This window comes from Carassius gibelio, chromosome B17 (genome assembly GCF_023724105.1).
Source record: "Carassius gibelio isolate Cgi1373 ecotype wild population from Czech Republic chromosome B17, carGib1.2-hapl.c, whole genome shotgun sequence".
Classification (NCBI taxonomy): Eukaryota; Metazoa; Chordata; class Actinopteri; order Cypriniformes; family Cyprinidae; genus Carassius; species Carassius gibelio.
This window is the reverse complement of record NC_068412.1, coordinates 22,266,906-22,287,133: the sequence shown is the minus strand read 5'-3', so window position 1 is coordinate 22,287,133 and position 20,228 is coordinate 22,266,906. Positions and strand designations below refer to the sequence as shown.

The 20,228-nt window shown below is 37.0% G+C and overlaps 2 protein-coding genes and 1 non-coding gene across 3 annotated transcripts in view; 1 reads left to right on the top strand and 2 right to left on the bottom strand.

Annotated features, from left to right (window-relative positions):
* LOC127976760 (tyrosyl-DNA phosphodiesterase 1) overlaps window positions 1-7,457 on the bottom strand; it is a 28,538-nt gene extending 21,081 nt beyond the window's left edge. Inside the window, exons 1-9 of the mRNA XM_052581409.1 lie at window positions 7,217-7,457; window positions 6,372-6,973; window positions 6,239-6,282; window positions 6,104-6,159; window positions 5,900-5,996; window positions 5,672-5,706; window positions 4,388-4,480; window positions 1,272-1,442; window positions 127-205 (exon numbers count right to left, since the gene is read on the bottom strand). Of these exons, the coding sequence (XP_052437369.1) occupies window positions 127-205; window positions 1,272-1,442; window positions 4,388-4,480; window positions 5,672-5,706; window positions 5,900-5,996; window positions 6,104-6,159; window positions 6,239-6,282; window positions 6,372-6,963 (1,167 nt within the window). The 5' untranslated portion in view covers window positions 6,964-6,973; window positions 7,217-7,457. The remainder of the gene's footprint in view (window positions 1-126; window positions 206-1,271; window positions 1,443-4,387; window positions 4,481-5,671; window positions 5,707-5,899; window positions 5,997-6,103; window positions 6,160-6,238; window positions 6,283-6,371; window positions 6,974-7,216) is intronic.
* A 686-nt stretch (window positions 7,458-8,143) lies between these two features.
* LOC127976026 (EF-hand calcium-binding domain-containing protein 11-like) lies at window positions 8,144-19,915 on the top strand. Its single transcript, XM_052580120.1, has 5 exons — window positions 8,144-8,295; window positions 10,573-10,615; window positions 13,846-13,947; window positions 18,345-18,435; window positions 19,897-19,915. The coding sequence occupies exons 1-5, from the start codon at window positions 8,272-8,274 to the stop codon at window positions 19,913-19,915; spliced, it is 279 nt and encodes a 92-aa protein (XP_052436080.1). The 5' UTR covers window positions 8,144-8,271.
* On the bottom strand, window positions 8,612-8,684 carry trnak-uuu (transfer RNA lysine (anticodon UUU)). The gene has a single exon. It is a non-coding gene; the product is annotated as a tRNA-Lys (tRNA).
* Window positions 19,916-20,228: the final 313 nt, after the last annotated feature.

Genomic DNA, 20,228 nt, shown 5'->3' with positions numbered 1-20,228 from the left:
GAGGTCTCAGGGGTTTGGAACGAAATGAGGGTCATTAATGACATAATTTTAACCCTTAAAGTTTAGGGTGGAGAGGAACTATTGTCTTTGAAAAAGATTGTGTAATCAATAAGACAAAAACTTTACTTTTCTTAATCGTAGATGGCCCCACTTCTCCATGGCAGGTCCTTGATATCTTCCTGGAGTTGAACCAATGAGATATACCCTATACAAGAAAACATACAAAATCAGTTGTCACTTAAAAAACAATAACATAAAAAAAATTATAAAGATTTTATAAAATTAATAATTTAATATTAATATTAAACAAATTAACAAAGTCAGATTAGTGAAACCAAACCTGACAGATATGCTGAGTTTTATTTAGAAATCAAATAAAAGTGAAAAGTGAAAGTGAAGTGACATTCAGCCAAGTATGGTGACCCATACTCAGAATTTGTGCTCTGCATTTAACCCATCCGAAATGCATACACACAGAGCAGTGAACACACACACACAAACTGTGCGCACACACCCGGAGCAGTGGGCAGCCATTTATGCTGTGGCGCCCGGGGAGCAGTTGGGGGTTCGATGCCTTGCTCAAGGGCACCTAAGTCGTGGTATTGAAGGTGGAGATAGAACTGTACATGCACTCCCCCCACCCACAATTCCGTCCGGCCCGAGACTAAAAAATAATTCCATTTGGATGGACAGATACTTTACTCTATTATTTTGTGATTTAATTTGTATACTACTATTCAAAATGTTGGGGTCAGTAGGATTTTTTGGTTTCAAGGAATGAATACGTCCAATGCTGAAAACTGATTTCTGTAAAATGTATTCTGGTCCCCACAACAATGTTAGGCAGCACAAGTGTTTTTAACATTGATAATAATAAGAAATGCTTCTTGAGCACCAAATCAGAATATTAGAATGATTTCAGAAAAATAATTTAATACAGATTCAGCTTTGCCATCAAAGGAATAAATTATATTTAAAAATGTATTAAAATAGAAAATGGCTGTTTTGGCGAGCTTTCAAAAACATAAAAAAAAGGTTATAGGTTAAAGGTTAAAAATGGTAACATCTATTTTAGATAAACCCACAACTAAATGGCATGAACAACTAAATAAACTGGTTGATTTAAGTGTCAATCAGACAGTCTCAAAATGGATTGTTTCTGATAGAATAAGCAGCATTGTGAATGCCTATTGCAATCGGTCAAATGTCTGACTATATTACGTCAACTTTCTAATTTAAATAATGGCTCTTTCACTTGTTAAGATTCTCACTTCGTTTCTGACAGATCATGCTGTTTGATGCGGTCAATCCACTCAGCAAGCTCTGGAGCCCGGTATGCTTCCAGGTATTCCAGCAGGTCGCTTTTGAAGTTGGTTGGAGACTCCCCCGCTGTTCCTGGACTTCCCTCCGGTAACCTGGGGTACAGAGGACTCATCCACATCCTGTCACAGAGATACAAGCAACAAATTTACTAATGAAGGATGGGAATCATCAAAATGTTACAATGTTTATGCACAAGATTGTCAGATCCTGACGTTGCGACTAGGACATGTCATATTTGGCTTGCTTGTGTTATATGCTTGGTTAAAAAGCCAAAAAGTTAAATTAAAGAATGCCTCTGAAAATCAATTCTAAAGGCAAAGTTCATTAAAATAATTGTTTCATAAGAGTCATTTGTTTGGGATTCAGACTACACCGGTTTGTTTTTGCGCACATCCCACAAAGACAACACGATTGAAGAATGTTGGTTGACATTATTCCACATTTTTTTTATTGCAACACACTCAATATTGACTAAAAACTCACTGCATGTTAAATATATGATTTATTTTGCCATGACTCAGAAGATTCGGTACTGAAGGAGAATCGCTGTTGAGATCAAAAGCAATGGAGTAAAAGTTAATTCAGTGAAAAAGATTTTTTGTCAAAATATGTTGATTTTTCTTTATGTATTTTCATTCACCTCAATTAAAATATGGTATCTGTCTTTAAGGACCACAGCAATAAATACATTTATGCACCAAGTCAATTTCTAATCCTTTTTTGCTAGTTAACATTTTAACTTTTGTAGAAAATAAAAGATCAATGCAGAACCCTTAGTATTATTAAAGCTTTTGCATTCCACAAGTGCACACATTCATGCAGAAAAAGATGTGCCAGACTTCTCCTAAAGAAGTCCAATAACTCAAGACTGGAGGAGTGTGGGGTCTTGTCTTGACAGACTGATTATAGCATATTCCCGTGAGACTCAAGGAGAGCAAATCAATATGGATTCAGATTGGAGCCATTACAATAAAGGCAGTAGAAAAGTCTGTCAGAAGAGACTTGAGAGGAAGAACCTTCGTCTGTGTGAATAGTAATGAGAATGTGGATACCTGGGATCAGACAGAACCAGATGGGGAGCCATGTCAGACCTTTAATGATATTCATTGTGCTTCACTGTGGTCTGAAGCTGATAGAGACAGGTTGGCAAATGCGAGGAACAGAGGGTGCATTCTCCATAACACCGATGAAATACTCTGGCCTTCAGGCAACTGCATCTAGCATTTGCCCAGCCAATTCAAACAGCTTGAGTGAAAAACTGTTGCTTTAAAAGCTTTGCAATTTTCATGCGAATAGCAAATCTATAATCCATTCAGCCATGGTCCCGACCTCACTCATTACTCAGGCACACACACAAACACATCTTTCTGACACTAGGTGGCGCTATATGCAGCAAATTGTTTTTTGTTAATAACGCCAAAAACATCATGGACTAGAATCAAAATATCTATGTCCTATAATATCTATAATGTCTAATTGAATATTGTTAGTACAACACCACAACAACAATTTCATCTACGGCAAAACGGTTCAGTTGTAATTAAATTCAACGTGAATTATCATTTGTCACCCTACACTAAATTCGGGTTCAGCAAGTTTTTTTTTTTTATGGAATTTTTTTTACAAAAGATCTATATTTGAAATGAATGTTGTTCTTGAAGCTTTCTCTTCATCAAAGAATCCTGAAAAATTAATCATCGTTTCCACAAATATATTAAGCAGCATAACTGTTTTTAACATTGTTAATTAGAAAAAAAAAATTCTTGATGACAACATCAGCATATTAGAATGATTTCTGAAGGATCATCATGTGAAATAAACAAAAAATAAATGACTTTTAAATTATATATTTTAGATCAAATAATAGCAGCCTTGGTAAGCATAAGAGACTTCCATTGTTCACAAAACCAAAAATGTGAATAGTAAATAGTGCCAACTTTGATTAAACGTTAATTTTACAATCAAATGTACAACCACATCTTTATTTTATTTATTTTTTATTTTATTTTTTTGCCATTGACAGCTGGACAAAGATGTTCTGGTGGACACAATGCCTTTCTCTTTCAAACTTAGCAGCGGTGGCTATTTCTCCTCTATTCTAGTCTACCAATCCTTTTCATTTGTGGCTACACTTTATTTACAGGGACACTGAGGACAAGAAATGATGCATAGAACAGGTGGGAATGGTATTGGGAAATATCAATCTGGATTCAAACTCACATCCTCCGTATAAACACCACAGTACCATATGACACAGCATGTGCACTGACCAGGTCACAGCTCCAAAAGCACTTAATAGCCTCTGTGTGAGCTGACACTAATCTCACAATACTGGTTTAGTGAAAGGGCCAATATACTGTACTATGTCAGATTGTCTGAATATATGTGTGCCAGCGGGTTTAAATATTAACTGTTTCATTTAGAGATTTCATTTCCTCCTCACTAATCCACAGCTTAGTGTGCTTGATAACCTAACTGCCAGCCTAACCCTATGACTCTGGAGCTTTTGTCTCCTTAATGGTATTCTGTTTCTGTTACACCGTGAATAAAATTGAACCTAATAACCGAAAGTGATTGCTAATTCATTAGCCATCACGCTGACCTGCCTGCTAGCTTCTGCTGGTAACACCATTGACAATAACTTTATTAATGGAAAGCTTTCATAATGCTTTGTTTAAGCAATTATTCCATGTAGTTAATTTAAACACCATTTCGGGAAAGAGAGGTGTCTATAACAACGTGATTGGTTTATTTGGATTTGCAGAGCTCAACACTCCTATTTAGGATACATCAGCTTAATTTCAATTTACTCTAAGTATCTTCTCAGTGTGTTGTCATAGCAACAGACAAATGTGTCATTAGGACTAGCGAATGCGCCACTTTCATTTCAGATATGAAACAAATGTTGGCGTATTCAGAAAACGAGCTTCTCTACAAAAGAGAGCACAACATAAACAGCTCGTTTCTTAATGGACTGCACCGTCAGCTAGAACGTTTCCATTCTGACCATTCATTTACTCAAGTTTGTTTTTAGCCCCTCCCATTCCACACTGGACCATCTTACCCCTGTGTCTTCTGGTACCAATCGGCTCGGATGAGGTTTGAGGTAAGAATGATGACTCTGAAACCCTCCTCGTACCAAAGCAGCATCATTTTCCTGCAAAAGGCAACTATGATTTTAATACTACTGATCTTACATAATGTCATTCATTTGTGTCTATCAAAACACTACCATTAAACCCTATGGCACATTTACCAAAGACTCAGTATTACTTCGCTGCATAATAACTTTTATTTGAGCTAAACTCTATGGCTTTTTGTGTCAAGCGGTATAAAATAATACATTTAAAAAAATGATTAAGCCTTCAGCTTTAGTGTTGAATTAATTCTAACAAAAACCAAAAGTATTGAAATACAAAATCAATTCTATGCTGTTCTTTGTGTGAAAATCTATTATTTCACTTAATAAAATAATAAAATAACTCTCTGTGTTCTTCAGAGAGGTACGTTTAGAACTCATTTAAAGGCAAATTAGCACATGAATACTTAAAGGTGTTTCGAGTAGGATTATACTGCAAATCTTTCTGTTCTTTTGCTTCCTTTTTTGTTCAATTTATATAAAAGACAAGCCATTTAATTTGCTCCTCTGGAGTCAGAAATGCTCAATCCTGTTATTTCTTTCTCTGTTGAATAAAACATAACAAATCCTTATGAGAGAAAACAGTACTCTAGGAATACATCACATTAAAATTCAATACTGCGCCTGTTTAACATCTAATTTCAACTCATCACAACAGATGCGCTGCTGATAATCTGCACACCGGCATGGACTGTGAAGACGTTAATACTTATTTGAGTAGTTCGAGGAGTGCTATATTCAATATGCATTATGTTACTGGCATTATGTTACTTATAAAACCTAAATCCTGATCAAGGTGTTAATGAAATTATATAAGTGAACTACAACACCACCACAGTTGCATTGTCACTTAAAAACCAAGCCACCACTTGGACCACACTGATATATGCTTTCTGAGTGTTTCATCTCATAACTGTGAGCATTAATGTGTTTTAATTTTAGAAGATTGCTTAATCCATATTCTGGGATGGTACTGATGGGATGTGGCTTACAGCTGGCATTGCAGCTCATTTAACTGGTGGCATCCTACGACAGTGACACATTAGAATGTTTGGCATAACCCATACTACTTAAAAAAAAAAAAAAAAACCTTATATGGTTGAATGTTTTATTTCATGCACCTGTTTTCAAACTTCAAGCTTAAGTTTTTTTTTTTTTCACCCAGTCTCACTAAAATTATATAAATATATAAAACATCTCAACACTCACGTATGATGTGTGCCAAATGCAATATCCAGTTTGGCCTGTTAAAAACAAGAGAGAGTTTAACTCACCAAGACACATTTAGTATTCTTTCATTAAGAATCCTGCCTTAAAGTATTTTTATAGGTTTTTCCAGTTACTGTAATACATAATATTATAGACGACCTCAGACTAACATAAAGTTTAATGCTTCCCTCTAGTGGAAAAAGTAAATTATTGCAAAACTGAGAGAACCTGGCAGAAACGAATATGTGGATATGGTTTGGCTTGCTCGATTAACCGAGCCTTGGACTCTCTTTTTTCTCCATGAACGAGTATGACCGGCTTGTCCCTAAAAACAGCAAAAAACGAACAGCATAAGTTCTTACTGACATGTGTTCAGTGTGGGGAAATGAGTGTGTTATTCTACATCACCAACAATATGAGATTTCATCCTACCTAAATTCAGGTGGATACTGCTCCACCATCCATGGAACATCAAAGCAGTAATTAAACTACAAAAGAAAAAAAAAGATGTTGGTCAGTAGGTTGGTAGAAGTCTCTTACCTGCAACTTCATTGATTAACACAATACCTGTACAGACTCTTTCAGCGTTCCAAACATTGGAGAAAGTATGTCTGATTATAGAATAGAAGAAGAAAACAGTTTATTATAAGATGATCAGAAATACATAACATGTATCAGAACTTTTTTTAAATTGACATACCTTTGATATGCAGCGCTCCAGTGTTGAACTGTTTAGGTATCCCAGTGACTTTGTTTAAATAAAAACGATACATGTCGTTCATAGACAATAAATTGGTCTCAAAGAAATCAGATGGCTCTTCTTTATAATAACCAGTGCCGTGTGGACTCGGAGGACGTGTGTCTTCAGTCTTCTTCTTCTTAGGACTTACATCAGACTTCTTGGGCTCTTTTTTGGGGGCAGGTGGTGGAGTTTCATCATCACTGCTTGAGAGGTTCCAGCCTGCCTCTTCTGTTTCTCTCTTTCTCTTTACAGAAGGTGAAGGGTTGCTTTCATATTTTACAGGGAGGGTTTGATTCACATGGGCGGCTTTCCTGGCTTCAGATCCCATGGAGGGAGCGGACGGTTCTTTTATAGAATGGGTGTCCTCATTGCGTTTTGGACTCAGCCTGGGCTCTTGCTTGAAGAAAGTGGTGCTCGTGTCAGGTTTTCTTTCTAAATCAGGTTTAATGCTTGGTTTGTTTGATTCCTTTTGAGGTGTTGGAGGAATAATGTTGTCCTCGTCTTCACTATCTGATATGGTCCATTTGCCGTGTTGACTGTCCTGGGACATTTTTCTTCAGCTGTGGATCACAGTATTATTGTACTTTTATAGTTACACACAGTCAACCATATACTGTAATCGTTCATACTATGTTATGTTTACAATACAACAATCTGGTTTTGTGTTAAATTAACAGCTTTTTGTATTTGCACAAGCAGATATGGACAAAAGATAAATGCTCGCATAGATAATAGATCGTAAAGATACACTGTATGCATCACATAATACCAATGTAGTTCAACGTAGATGAATTTAAACTTACAAAAAGGCGGGAAGAAGAAATAAGCCTACAAGAAGATACTTTTAAAATTGTTTACGGTTATAAAGAAATAAAGTGCTGCAAATATACAGCTACAAAACTGCTAGACCCTTGTCAATTTGAAACTCATTACAGCACTACAGCAGTTCGCTTTGTTTTGATTTGGTATGCACTCGCTCTCAGTCTCTCACTGTAAATTCCACATGTAGCTACAGCAGAGACACGCCATAATGTTCTTCAAAATAAAAGTCTATGATACGCGACATTGAACAATCTTCTAATTTCGATTTATTATAATTATACTTATATGTCAACATTTCGACTTTTTTATGTTTATCTTTCACACACACACTCACACGCACACACACACACACACAGACCACACACACACACAGTTTTAGACATCAGTTTCATTATGAGCTCACTGTCATCCTATAGCTCAACATTGTAAAAGTTTTATTTCATTAAATAAAGTGACAGCAAAATTCATAGAATAATACTATAATTACAAATAAAATAATAATAAATAATAATTTAAATATTGCATAATAAGTAATGATTATAATGTAATATGGAATTTTTAACATGTCTAGGTTTTTTATTGATCAGTATTTCATTACAACGGCGTGTTTGTATTTTTGCCTTCCAATAAAGAGGATGTGATTACTTAATTTTCATGAAAGTAATGTAAAATGCAAACCTCCTTTATTGCCCTAAAATAAGCTTATTCTTCAAGCGGAATAAATGTTTTCTTACACGTTAATTGGTTTGAGGGGTGAAATATGTTGATGATTTGTTTTTTCGAAATTGACTTGCAATGAGTAGCTTTTAACACTTTTATTTTGAAAATACGGACTATTCGTCATAGAATTCTGAAATAGTTTATATCCAGTCAGCGTCTCTGGTACTACTCTGCATAGACAACCAATCCCTCACATCCATACGGTTTCTATGCGAGCATATACAGCTTTCCAGAAGCCTTCAGATTTTTTTAACTAGGTTGTCTCGATGCAAATATTCTGCAAGAAGAAGCTTTAGGAGTGAGAGAGAAATAAACAATGCCGAGAGGGAAAATGGAGTTGGTAAGATCTGAGTTAATGTTGTTGAACGATGTCATGACCCTTGTGAAACAGTTTTGTTTAGAACAGATTCTGGTGTTTTGATGCTGAGTTGACATGGTATTTACAAATGACAATACTGTTATCAAGTTAACGTTAAGTGGTTAAATAGTTACACGACAGAACATTAAGTCACATTTCTTTATGAACGAGCATAGGATGGATCTATGCTGCATTAATTAAAAAGTCAGATGTGAATAGAAAATTAAATGTGATATTTCTTGACATTACAAATGCAAACGAAAAAACATTTCTTTACCTCCAGTGAAAAAACATAGTTCGCCCGAACAGGGACTTGAACCCTGGACCCTCAGATTAAAAGTCTGATGCTCTACCGACTGAGCTATCCGGGCTCTATGCAGCCCAAAATCGAAATGACATCAAAATCACTATTCATTTAATGTATTATTCTTTTAACTGCATTAAATTACTAATATAACCTCATACATCATTACGATCATTGCAAAGAAGTAATTTGCATGATATTGTCTGGACATAACAAGTGTTGTGCCTAAATCTGTGAGCTACACCACTAAAAATTAGAGAAATCCGTTACTAGAGGTCGCTGTTCATTGCATGTCTGTGCGAGAAGAAAGCGTCGCGGTTGTTTGTTGAAGTTCCGTGAAAGATTATCATTTATTTAAGCTGTCCGGGTGCTTGTTCTGTTCTTATAATTATATTTTTGTTAAGGTTTTACCTTTCTGATTGTTATTTGAATAATTAATAAAACATTCCAATCCATCTGGATGCCACTGATGTACATTATATACATTTAGATTAAGATTATTGTTATTATTATTATTATTATTATTATTGTTTTTTTACATTTGTTTGTATTCTGTAATTCTCCTTTGGAAATTATGTTAAATTAAATGCATAAAATATAAATAAAAAACGTCTGTAACCAAATTCCCCTTTATTACAAATGCTTTTTTATTTGCTCGGCATTTAATCTGTTTTTGAATGCAAAAGAGTAATCCTTTGAAACTTTAAAGTGTTTATTTGATTTTAGTATTGTGCTACATTAAATTTTGTGCATTTTGGGTGTTTTGCTGCTGTTTGGTGCACTGTCTGGTGATATGCATCCTAGGGTGTAAAATAGAAATGGTTAAACATTATTGAAATAAATTATAGCATAATGATCAACCTGTTCGAAAAGGGATAGGTAGAAGCCCTAGGCTTATCAAGTCCTTCCCCCAGTAACTACCCAAACCAGTTCACGATCGAACAAGATAAATCAAACATAACGTTTTAAATAATAATAAATAAAAAAAACGTAATTAAAATAATGTTTTATCTTAATATAAAGATGAAGAAAAAAAACATATACAAAAGCCATTATCAAGCAGCATTTATCACCATAATGAATCATCAGTCACCCTCTCCACTTCTATACTTAACAAAAATAAAACTTTTGTACCTTTTTTAAATTGCAACATATTTACACTTTGTTTGATCGAACTGCTCAGACCATTCCACAAAAGCACCCCACAAATCGATACAAATACACAAACTTTTGAGTCCAGTCCTATGTTGACTCAAATTTAAATTCCCTCTCAAGGTGTAACCCCCAACCCTATCTGTAAATAACTGTTCTATGTTTCCAGGCAACTGTTTATTTATTGCTTTATAAATTAATTGAGCAGTCTTAAATTTAACGAGATACATATGTCATATCTATTTGGAATTATTTGGAGAGTGATTGGATAAAAGTACGGCCGTGACGTCAACATCAGCGTTTCTGCACTGCAGTATGCCTGTGTTTATCATAACATAAAAAAATGTATTTATATGTCTATGGTGTTTATTACGTCGTGATCACTGTTTGGATGCAGTATATGCATACTCAGGCTTGTTTGTTAGCCAATTAGCCTATACAATGTAAACCAGTCCAAATTTTGTCCACCCGCCCCAAGCCAATTTTCTCCGCACATAAAAACCTGGCAACACTGCTTGCCGCCTTTTTTATATCGATAACTGCCAGAAGTTGGATTGATCTATTTTTATTGGACTGTCAGATAATCCAAACGGTTTTAGAGTGAAAACATGATTTCAATACTTAAAGTGACAACTATTTGTGTGTGAAGTATAGCCTACATACTGTATATTTATGATTTTAAGATATTAAGATATTGATTTTGGATATTTATATTTTGTTTTTAAATTTAGTTTTAATATTTTTTTTGTTTATATATATTTTTTAATTATAATTTAATAATAATTTTGTGTTTTCTCTTGCAGTCAGAGACGGATATCTTGATGGAGAATGGTGCTGACTGTCCAGGTAAGGGCATAGTATAATATCTGTTACATGTCATATTGAATTACTGCATCACAGCTTGCTGTACAGTTGTACACATGCCAGTGCTGTGTATTTTAGTGTTTTATGATTCACCTTCAGCAGACGCTCAACTCACATTGATGTGCAGTCAAAATTATATTCACAATTTCGCTCTCGATTTATTTTTTTCTGTGGAAAACCAAATTTTATACCACTCAAAGTGAAAGGAAAAGGAGCTTGATGTAGATACTGTGTAATCTTTTTACACATAGCCAGTAATGAAATCCTGAAAAACAGCGGTAAATAATGTTGCTGTGAAATGCATACAGGATTTCTACAGGCCCTTTTGACAGACAGAGACACTGAGGAAAATGGGGGTTTGGCAGGACAGCTTTTTGAGGGAGACATTAAATGGTTGAAGACCTAGATTAGTAAGTAATTTGTTTCTTGGTTTATCCCACAAGCAAATTGCTTTTGTATGCTGCCCTGTGGGAATGCAGAAGATAATCTAGTTAAAGTGGCATGCTTTGTGTGATGAAATATTCCACCATTAAATCTTGCTCAGAGCAAATGGTGAATTAAATTGCCCCTCTTTTGCATTTCATGTGATTACTAAATTAGTGATGGTCGGGAGGAGAGGGTTGCTGGTGGTGACGTGGGAGTCTTGACTAGACTCAGTAGTGAAATGCTTTGACAGGCTCATCGTACACAAAAGAGGCCACTTAAGGCTTCAGTGCTACCATGGTGTTCACAATACTGCTGCCACTTGCCTAGCCCACTCAGCCACTTGCCACTGTCCTTTTCTTTATCTCAATCTCTTTCACTAGCGAAATAAGTAGAGAAATGGGGGAAAGGTCACACAGCTAGCTATCTTCTAATTACGATTTATTTCTAGTGCCTCTATTTTTATCACAGAGGCATGAAAGCTTCCGGATGTGAGATGTTGATTCAGAAATACCTTCCACAATGGTAACTGATGGATATTTAATAACAGATGTTTATTTTTGGCCATTTTTTTTTTTTGTTTATGCAAGGCATTGCCGCCTTGAGCGCCACAGGTTAATGTGACAGAGCAAAGACCAGGGCTTTGAATAGCTGGAGTAGTTTTATTTTATAGATTAATAACTTGTTCGCATTTGTCTTTAGCATTTTTATAGGAATTCTTATAGGTATTTTTAGTTTTTAGTGTGGTAGAAACTCTTATGCAGGTAAATACCATTTTGTGGTGACCATTGAGAAGTGCTAAATTATTGACATTTTAGTGTGGCACATATTTCCTGCTATTCTTGTCTTTATATGTCAATTTATATTAATTTATTATTAACCAATTAACCGACATGAAAGTACTTATCAGTAAATTTAGTTGAATCTGTACATAATTTGAATCTGCCATAAATAGCCAGCATTTGTTGAGAATGCTAGATTAAAACTCTGAAAATGTCAAAGCCCTATATATTGAACTGCAAAGATTCATGCAAATGTAAACATGGGCTCTTCCCAGGCTGTGTATGACAAATATTTGATTATGATGGCAGTTGATTTGATAAGCTCAGACAAATGCTTGACTAACCAGAATGGCACATTAGATTTTATCTTAAGGTGTAGATTTTGTCTTTGATTCTCCCAAAAACTCATTATATTTAGGCTGGTTATGCAACATTAAGCATCCACGCAATCTTGTATTTCATCTTACACCCTGGGCTGGATGGCTCAGGGATAGTCCGAAGTGAAAAGGGAGGAAAGTGCACATCAAATCAGAGATGTCCATGATTTTGAAAAGGAGCTCTAGGCGAGAACACAGTTGCACATTTTGCTGTGTGTGTGTGTGTGTCTGTTCTGCTGAATGAGTCATGCAAAAGAGGAGAGAAGATTTGAGGATCAGGGGGAAGGGGAGGGTGGTGTGAAGATAACCAACTGAAAAAAATAAGAGCATAGAAAGACCCCAAGGTTGAAGTTGAAGATTGTAAAGAGGCAGAAATTAAGAAAGGGGTGGGAACTTGGGTATGATGCACAGCCCACCCAGTTGACAGTGAATGTCAGTCAGCCCTGATCTGGATTCCTGCACCAGCATTGTTTAAAGGCAGGAGGGAAACAGCGAGAGAGATGGGTTTTAAAGAGGTCTGCACAACTCTTCGTTGTTCACTTGTTGCCAAACATGCTGTCAGGGTTATATGTAAATATATGTTGTGTTTTTTTTTTGTAAGAAAGTGTGAGGGTAATAAAAACTGAACTAGGTAGATGGATTGTACATCTATCATATTTTTAGAATTTCATTCAAATATGTAGGTTATGTAATAGATTTTCGTGGCTATGTGATGATAACAGAAACAGATATCGCTTATGTAGTGTTTAAAATCTCTGTAGGCCAGAGTTGTCCTAATTTAATTCCAACATTTGACAGCACAAATGAAAGTCAACATGAAATGAAAATGTCCTCTTTTCTAATTTTTAAATGCATGTTATTGATCTTATCATGAATAATTCATCCATACTTTCCTTGCCCGACATTTGAAATTTTCAGTCATTTAGATTATCTGATAATCCATCTCACATGGGTGTATGTCACAGCGCAGATAAAAAGATCTGTCACTACTTCTGTTATGTTGTGACTTCAAGAAAACGTGATTCAGTTTTAATTATTAAAGGTTCTTGCTAAGGCGAGCATTACTATTACTGTTGCTTAGGATAAGGGATTTTGAAAACATCGGTATATATCTCACACGTCACCATTTGTGCTCATGGTTTCCTCTAGAAGAGGTACAATTCTGTTTACTAACATGTTTTTAGAAAACAGTCCTTTCTTACTTTTATCACTTGGTGTGAGATTCTCAAAGGACAGATTACAGCGTATGTTTTGGCATGACTCGAAGTGCAGTGGAGCCATCACATCTGTCTTTGGATCTCTTAATTAATTTATTCTTTTCCCAATAGAGGTATATCCCCAAATTTCTTAGCCATCACTGTCAGTGTAGCCCACCCCTTTCCCCTCGCCAAAGTCCCTCTGTATGTTTGGTGTTTCGCGAGAATGCTGTCTAGAACTCCCCAGCCTACCTTTTTCATCTCTATAACAGCACTCAAAGAAAAAACGACTACCCTGCAGGCAAGAGGGAAAGATATTACTCCTTTAAACATAGTGCTTTCAGATGACTGCCATGTAAAGGAAGAGCAAGCACTTCAGACGAGAGCTTTGTAACTTAATAAATCCAGTATCCTTTTTCTCCCTTCTCCGAAAGGGGTCCCACTGGAGCGGTTTGAGTCTCTCATGGGGAGGAAGATGTCGGCAGAAGATCCATATGAGAAGACGAGGCAGATCTTCAGTGCATTTGATGTACACTGTACGTTCCTCCTCTCTTTCTCTATGCATGTTTAACACTGTTGCTTCAATACATTTGAGTTGATCGAAAATTAGGCTGGTGATATATCTGCTTGCAGACCGCATGATCTTTATTTTGTGGAAATAGTAAAGAATAGTGAATCAGTTGAAACACTTGTGCAGTCTTTTTGCACCTGTGCAAATTATTTTGGGATTGTCTTCTGTGCAAGTACAAGGCATATGCACTCTAAATGTGTGGTTTTAGCTGACACTTTTCAAGTGCAATGGAAAAAACTTTGCAAGTGTACTAAGGTGGTTATTAATATAATATGTCACATAAGTTTAGACCCCAGTTAGCCAAGGAGAACTAGAAGTAAACAACATTAGAGGCCTAGAATAACTGTGAACATAAATTCTGTGCAGTTCGCATTTATTGACCAAATTAGTTGTACAAAGACTTTGTGGTTTGCTGTGTTTACAGTTCCTGTTACTTAGCTGGTAGTGCGTGGTAGAACGTCTAGGGTTTCTATTCCAAAAAAAGAAACACACATATTGGTGAAATTAATGAATGAATGACTTGAATGCAATGCAAGGTGCACTTGTCCCAGGGAGGATTTTTTATTTTATTTATTCTTCTTTAAACAAGGGTTGGTGCTTTTGTCAACTATTATATTTGATTGCAAATTTCTAATATGTAGTTTACACATGATTGTGGTTTTGGGGATGGGTGGTGTTTTCTTATTATTACAGTAGAGGGCGCCCTGTGTCCTTTTTTTGGTCCACTGTGACTATCAAGCAATGGATATTCTCCCTTCTCCTGGTAGTTTTTTTTTTTATACTTTCATATCTGTGGAAAAAGAAATCAACCTTTTTTGGTGATTTAACTTATGGTTTTTAAACAGTTAATGCCTGATAGACTACAAAGTCAAATACAAAGGTCCCCTTCATCTTTAACTGCTGTTTCTGAAGTATTTTTCTTCCCTATATGAAGTTATGCTATGAAACTAAACGTTTTATGCTTCAAGGTTGGGTAGAAAGCAGTCAAATGGGTCTCGTGTGTCTCCATGGATCATTTCGCCCTCTCTGGAACTGTTTGTAGGATATTCTAATGAGAGTCAAATGTATAATTAACTAATTAGTTTTGTTACAGTATAATTTAACTGAGTATGTTAGGAGTGACCACAGGAGGAGGATTTCAGCTGACCTTGACTGAATCTGCTCAGAATGGTCAAGGGATCTTATTTCATTAACCCTGCTGGCCTGCCATTACAGAGGAAAACTGGTGTGTTTGAGCAGAATATTTATACATGTGAAGGCTGCCTCTTCAGCAGATGTTCGATGGACCCATTATTGCAGCGAAGCTGACTCTCATTCACTTTCTGTTTATCTCTTTGGTATCTCATTTGCTTTCACAGACTGCTTTGAAATATCTCAGACTTCCTGTGAGCCTCCCGATCAGGCTTTGGAACATTTTTACACCCTCCTAGGACCTAAAAACGTCTCCAGCAATAAGTAGTAGGCATTTAAAAAAAATACAGTTGGCTTTTAATTAGAATTGTGAATGTTAATGAACCATCAAATTCATCTCGAGGACCAAATTGCTGTGAGCGAGTTCACTCAACCCTTGTAGCAACCTGAAAATGAGCTAATTTTAGAACCGAGATTGGAAGTGTGATTTTGACTTACTCTTAACTCACCCATCAGCACTGACAAATGATAGTGCTATAAAATGCTCTTTGTATCAAATATGAATCTTTTTGAAAATGAAACTGGCTTCTCATTAAACGGGTTTGAATGAACATGCACAGCTGGAAAGCTGAAGGACAGCTGTCAGGCAGGTGTTCTCCAGCAGAGCTTACATGCTGCAAAATGTCTTAATAATTTCAGCTGTTCCCAGATTTATTGTCTTTGTTCCTCTGCCAGGTAAGCTTAAACCCTCTGTCCTGGCTTTCTCTGCCTGATGTATCTGTCAGACTGCCAACAGAGGCAAGTCCTCTCCTATCTGCGGCTGAACAGTTTGCGCTGGATGAGATGTTTGACTGTTTCATCTGCTCCATCACCCCCATCCTCATCTTCAATGGGGACACGCTGGAAGCTAAAGCGCGCTGAAGTGCGTCGCTCCCATTCAGAGCTGAAGTGGCAGCCTGCCCGGTGACAGAGCATGCTCGGTGCAGTTGGAAACCCTCCCGTTCTCACCGGGTGTGAAAGTGAGCTGAGCTCCCTGCCGATTCCTACTCAGGCTTTGTCATCAAAACAATCGTTTTCTTCTGCATTCAGCAAATAAATCATGCAATTATACACCTTTCTAACACTTCAGATTCTTTTACATATGAGATGTGTCATTTTTCAAGTTTTGCACAGATCTTGTGGTTCCCGCAGGTGTTCGCTCTCATCCATGTTGTCATGGCTGTGGAGGGCAGTGTTTGGTTACGGTTGGTGAGCTGGTGTCGTCGGGTCTGGTGTGTTGACATGCATGTCACAGTGCTCCGCGACCCCCACCTCCACCCCACCATAATCCCCATGCTCAGTGCGCTGCTGTGCCTCTCATCAATTCAGCAGACACGCTAAACAGATTCCACTCTCAGCTCTGACTTTCGATGTGAGCGCTCTAAACTTCCTCAGGGGAGCCATTTCCTGCAAATCAAAGTCCTGCGTGCCAGCCGCTGAGAAGAAGGCACAACAAGCTGTTCCTTTGAGCTCTCAGGAAGAGGCTCCCGGAGACACTCTGAGATCTCAGCCGGTCTTACTTCTCCCTCTCACAACATCAGGCAAAAATCAAGTGGACTTAGGTATACTACATTTTCCATGCTGTCTTGCACAGGGTGTGGAAGATTTTTAGAGTATATTTTTTTTGACCATGAGTGTGATAGAAACATCTTTTCAAGTGCTCATATCACATGCACTTTTGTAGGGCTGGGCAATTTTATTGATTAATTAGAACTTTACCCTTTTTTTCTTAGTTTTGAATAAAAATATGCAATAATAAAATTAGACACTTTGACGATATGCCAGTGGTAACAGTTAAGAAAAAACAAAAATGTAGAATCTATCTATAGTTTTAAGCGGCTATTCACACAGTTTTTTTTTGAAAAAATAAAATAAAATTCCCAGGCAGTGGAATGAAAAAAAATGAAAGAATGTTATGAGAACTGAGTTGAACTTCTTTAGCACCGCATATTAAAATGCCATATAATGCATCAGATGCTACAAGAGACATGAGACGTCAGTGTAGCATGGAGTCAGAGACGTTCGGATCTAAATGCAGTAGTTTATTAAGAATGGTAAGACAGGCATAGTTCAGGTAACACCGTCACGTATGCAGGGGATATCCAAAATCAGAAACAGTACCAGGCAAAGGTTGGGGCAGGTGGCAGACAATCAAAGTCAGTATACACAATCCAAAGTAAAGAAAGGGAAGGAAAAAACACTAGGAAACCGCTCGGAAATGCCAGACTGAACTAATCAAGACTTCGCAATGTGAGTGTGGATGAGTGCAACCTTTATAGTGTCACTGATGGGAAACAGGTGAGGTTCAATAATGAGTTCCTCAGAACAGACAAACAATATCGTTGGAATAAATTTCAGACATTTTTTTTTCCAGCTAATGAATGATAAAAACATGACACTCAGTCAGAATCATTCTTGCTATAATCAACAATAATATGAGAATTCTTAGCGGCAGGCGAGCGAGCGCTTGGAATAAACAGACGTCTACTGGTGTGGATGCTAATATAGTTATCTTTATAGTTATCGTTCTTGGTGTGAATAGGCCAGGAGTAATTTTTGTAAAGAAATATTTAGCTTTTCTGAACATATATGATATGTTTAAAATGTTTGCAAAATATGTGCCTTCATATTTCATGGATATTTTATTCAAAGATATTTATCGTGTCATTTGTTTACATTTGCACCATGTTAACCAATTTTTGTGATGCACTTGGAACTTTTTTTCTTAACAAAGACAAAGTTACTTGAATAATCCGGTTAAACATAAAATCACTAAATCTTGAATTAGTCAAAATTTTCTAGGAAAACAATGTTTTATTTTTATTATATTGTCTGGTAAAACTCTGTTGTCTGCTAACAAGTTCTCACAGACTCAGAATCTTGCCTGTATGTGTGAAGCTCAGTGGACTGTACTGATGAAGGAAATTACATCTCGGACAAGGGAAGTGTACTTCTGGCTTTATCCACCAGCTTTTTAGTAGGTGGAATGAGCAAAGAAAGCTGATTATATTCCTTAAGATAAGCAAAAATAATTAGAGTGTGCTCTCAGGTATGCTTATCTCATCCTCTTTGCTTGATCTCTTGCAAGTGTGGCGCCCTAATAACACACCCGGTCCCATAATGAACAACTTTTCGATGTTTTAAAGTATTAGTCTTGTTAACACTTGCTCTGAATTTTTGTGCTCTGTACAGGTCATGCCTTCTTGAAGCTGGATGACTTCAAAAGCATTTTCAAGCGAGTTGCCCCTCATCTGCTGGTGAGGACTGTGTTAGAGGGTTTCTGGTAAGAGTTCAGGCCTCTGTAGATACATCATTCAGAGGGTTCTCTGATCTGAATCTCTCATGTCTCCATCATCTTCCTTCTTGATTTCCTTTTCTAAAGTACATTACAGGGGCAAATAGATCTAATTATGCCATGAATTTGAAGAAAGGGATTTTTGTGCTCATTGCTCATAATAGGCCTCCCACTTCAACCTCAGCAACAAGCTGTGTGTTTGGCCAAAGCTTTGTAACTTGAACACCTCCAGTGTGAGTGAAAATATTTGATACAGTCCCATGTGAGAGCAGCACAGGAGTGTTGCAGTGTTGAGATCTGGCTGCTCATTAGGGTTAGAACAGTTCCTTTGTGCCATGCTCCCTGTGGAGTTTCTCAGCCCCTTTCCACTCCTGTTCAGACCCCATGGCTGCTCCACGTGTCTCTGTAGAGCTCATGTTCACCGTCTTGCTCAAAACCTCTCTGAACAGGTGGGATTACAAGTCTGTGCGTGCTGTGCATTCACACCCATTTCAAACAGTTATCACTAGACCCAGAGCTATCAGCGGATCCCAAAGCCAATAAGACATTTGACAATCTCCCACTAAGATCTCCACATTACTTAAATTCATACTATGATGTATCTAGAGGTTTCAGCTTGTCCCTGTGTTTGCAGTTATAGTGACACATTATTATCAGCCCTCAGCTGAGTCTCTCTTCTTGGTTTCTACTTCTTTTGAAGAGGTGACGTGGATACTGTACGCGGTTCTGAGACGGGGGCAATTAATCTCTTTCATCCTTTGTTTGAGGGCTCAAGAGCTCGGAGATGCGGCACACGTCTCCTTGTGCACAAACGTGTGTGTTTTGGACAGATTTAGTGCTTTGTTTGATGTGACTCATCCTCTGCAGTTGGCCACTGCTGTGAGTTGCAGCTTATGTTGAGAGAGACACGTTTGTCCTGCAAAGCTGGCAAATATAGAGACACCATCTCACACCACGCAAACCATGATCACTGACAGCAAAGATACTGCATCCCTCTGAACTTAAGCTCAGCTGACTTACTAGGAGTTGATAACCTCAGATCCTCAGTGAGTCAGTGTGTTTTGCTATGATTGCAATGACATGCCAGTACTGCATTGACAGAGTGACTTATGAGTGCAGGAGGCATTGTAGCATTTGTTTTTTTTTTTTATTAAATGCTGCAGTCGTGCCAGAACCAAAGCGCTAAGTAGTGTTTATGTCACGAGAAATTATGTAGCATGACTTTAGACATTCGATTTGTATCTAGCGACGTCTCATTTGGCATTAGGACTGCAGCTATCAATTATTTTGATAATCAGCTAATATAATGATCTAATATTAATCTGCATTGTATGGAGGCCCAGTAGTGCACAACAAAACACAGCGAAATCTCTACCACACTACTAAATTGCCACAACACAACACGTAGGATTGATTTCATTGTGTTGTGTTAATTGTGTTGTGTTGCAGCTTGTCTCTGTTGTGCTAACTTAATTGTGTTGCGGTTTGTTTATAGTGTTTGACCGATATTTCACCAAAGCCGATATATCGGCTAGAGGTCGATCGATATTGGTTTTTGCTGATACCAGTAGCTAGGTTGGACCACACTGGCCGATACCGATTAATTAACCGATAGTTTTAAAATGGATACTGAACAAAAAGTAAAATAGTGCTTTATTTACACACACTCACAATTTTTTTTAAAAACAGTACTGAACCATACTAATAGTAGTAGTAGTAATAATTAAAGTGATAATAATAATAAAAATAATTTTAGTAATAGTAATTGTAAATGTTGAAAT

Excerpts from the sequence above, each read along its gene's own strand:
- LOC127976026 (XM_052580120.1), top strand. The coding sequence starts at position 8,272 with ATGCCGAGAGGGAAAATGGAGTTG. Across the intron at positions 10,616-13,845 it reads GAATGGTGCTGACTGTCCAG|GGGTCCCACTGGAGCGGTTT; the intron begins GTAAGGGCATAG and ends CTTCTCCGAAAG. Across the intron at positions 13,948-18,344 it reads CAGTGCATTTGATGTACACT|GTCATGCCTTCTTGAAGCTG; the intron begins GTACGTTCCTCC and ends TGCTCTGTACAG.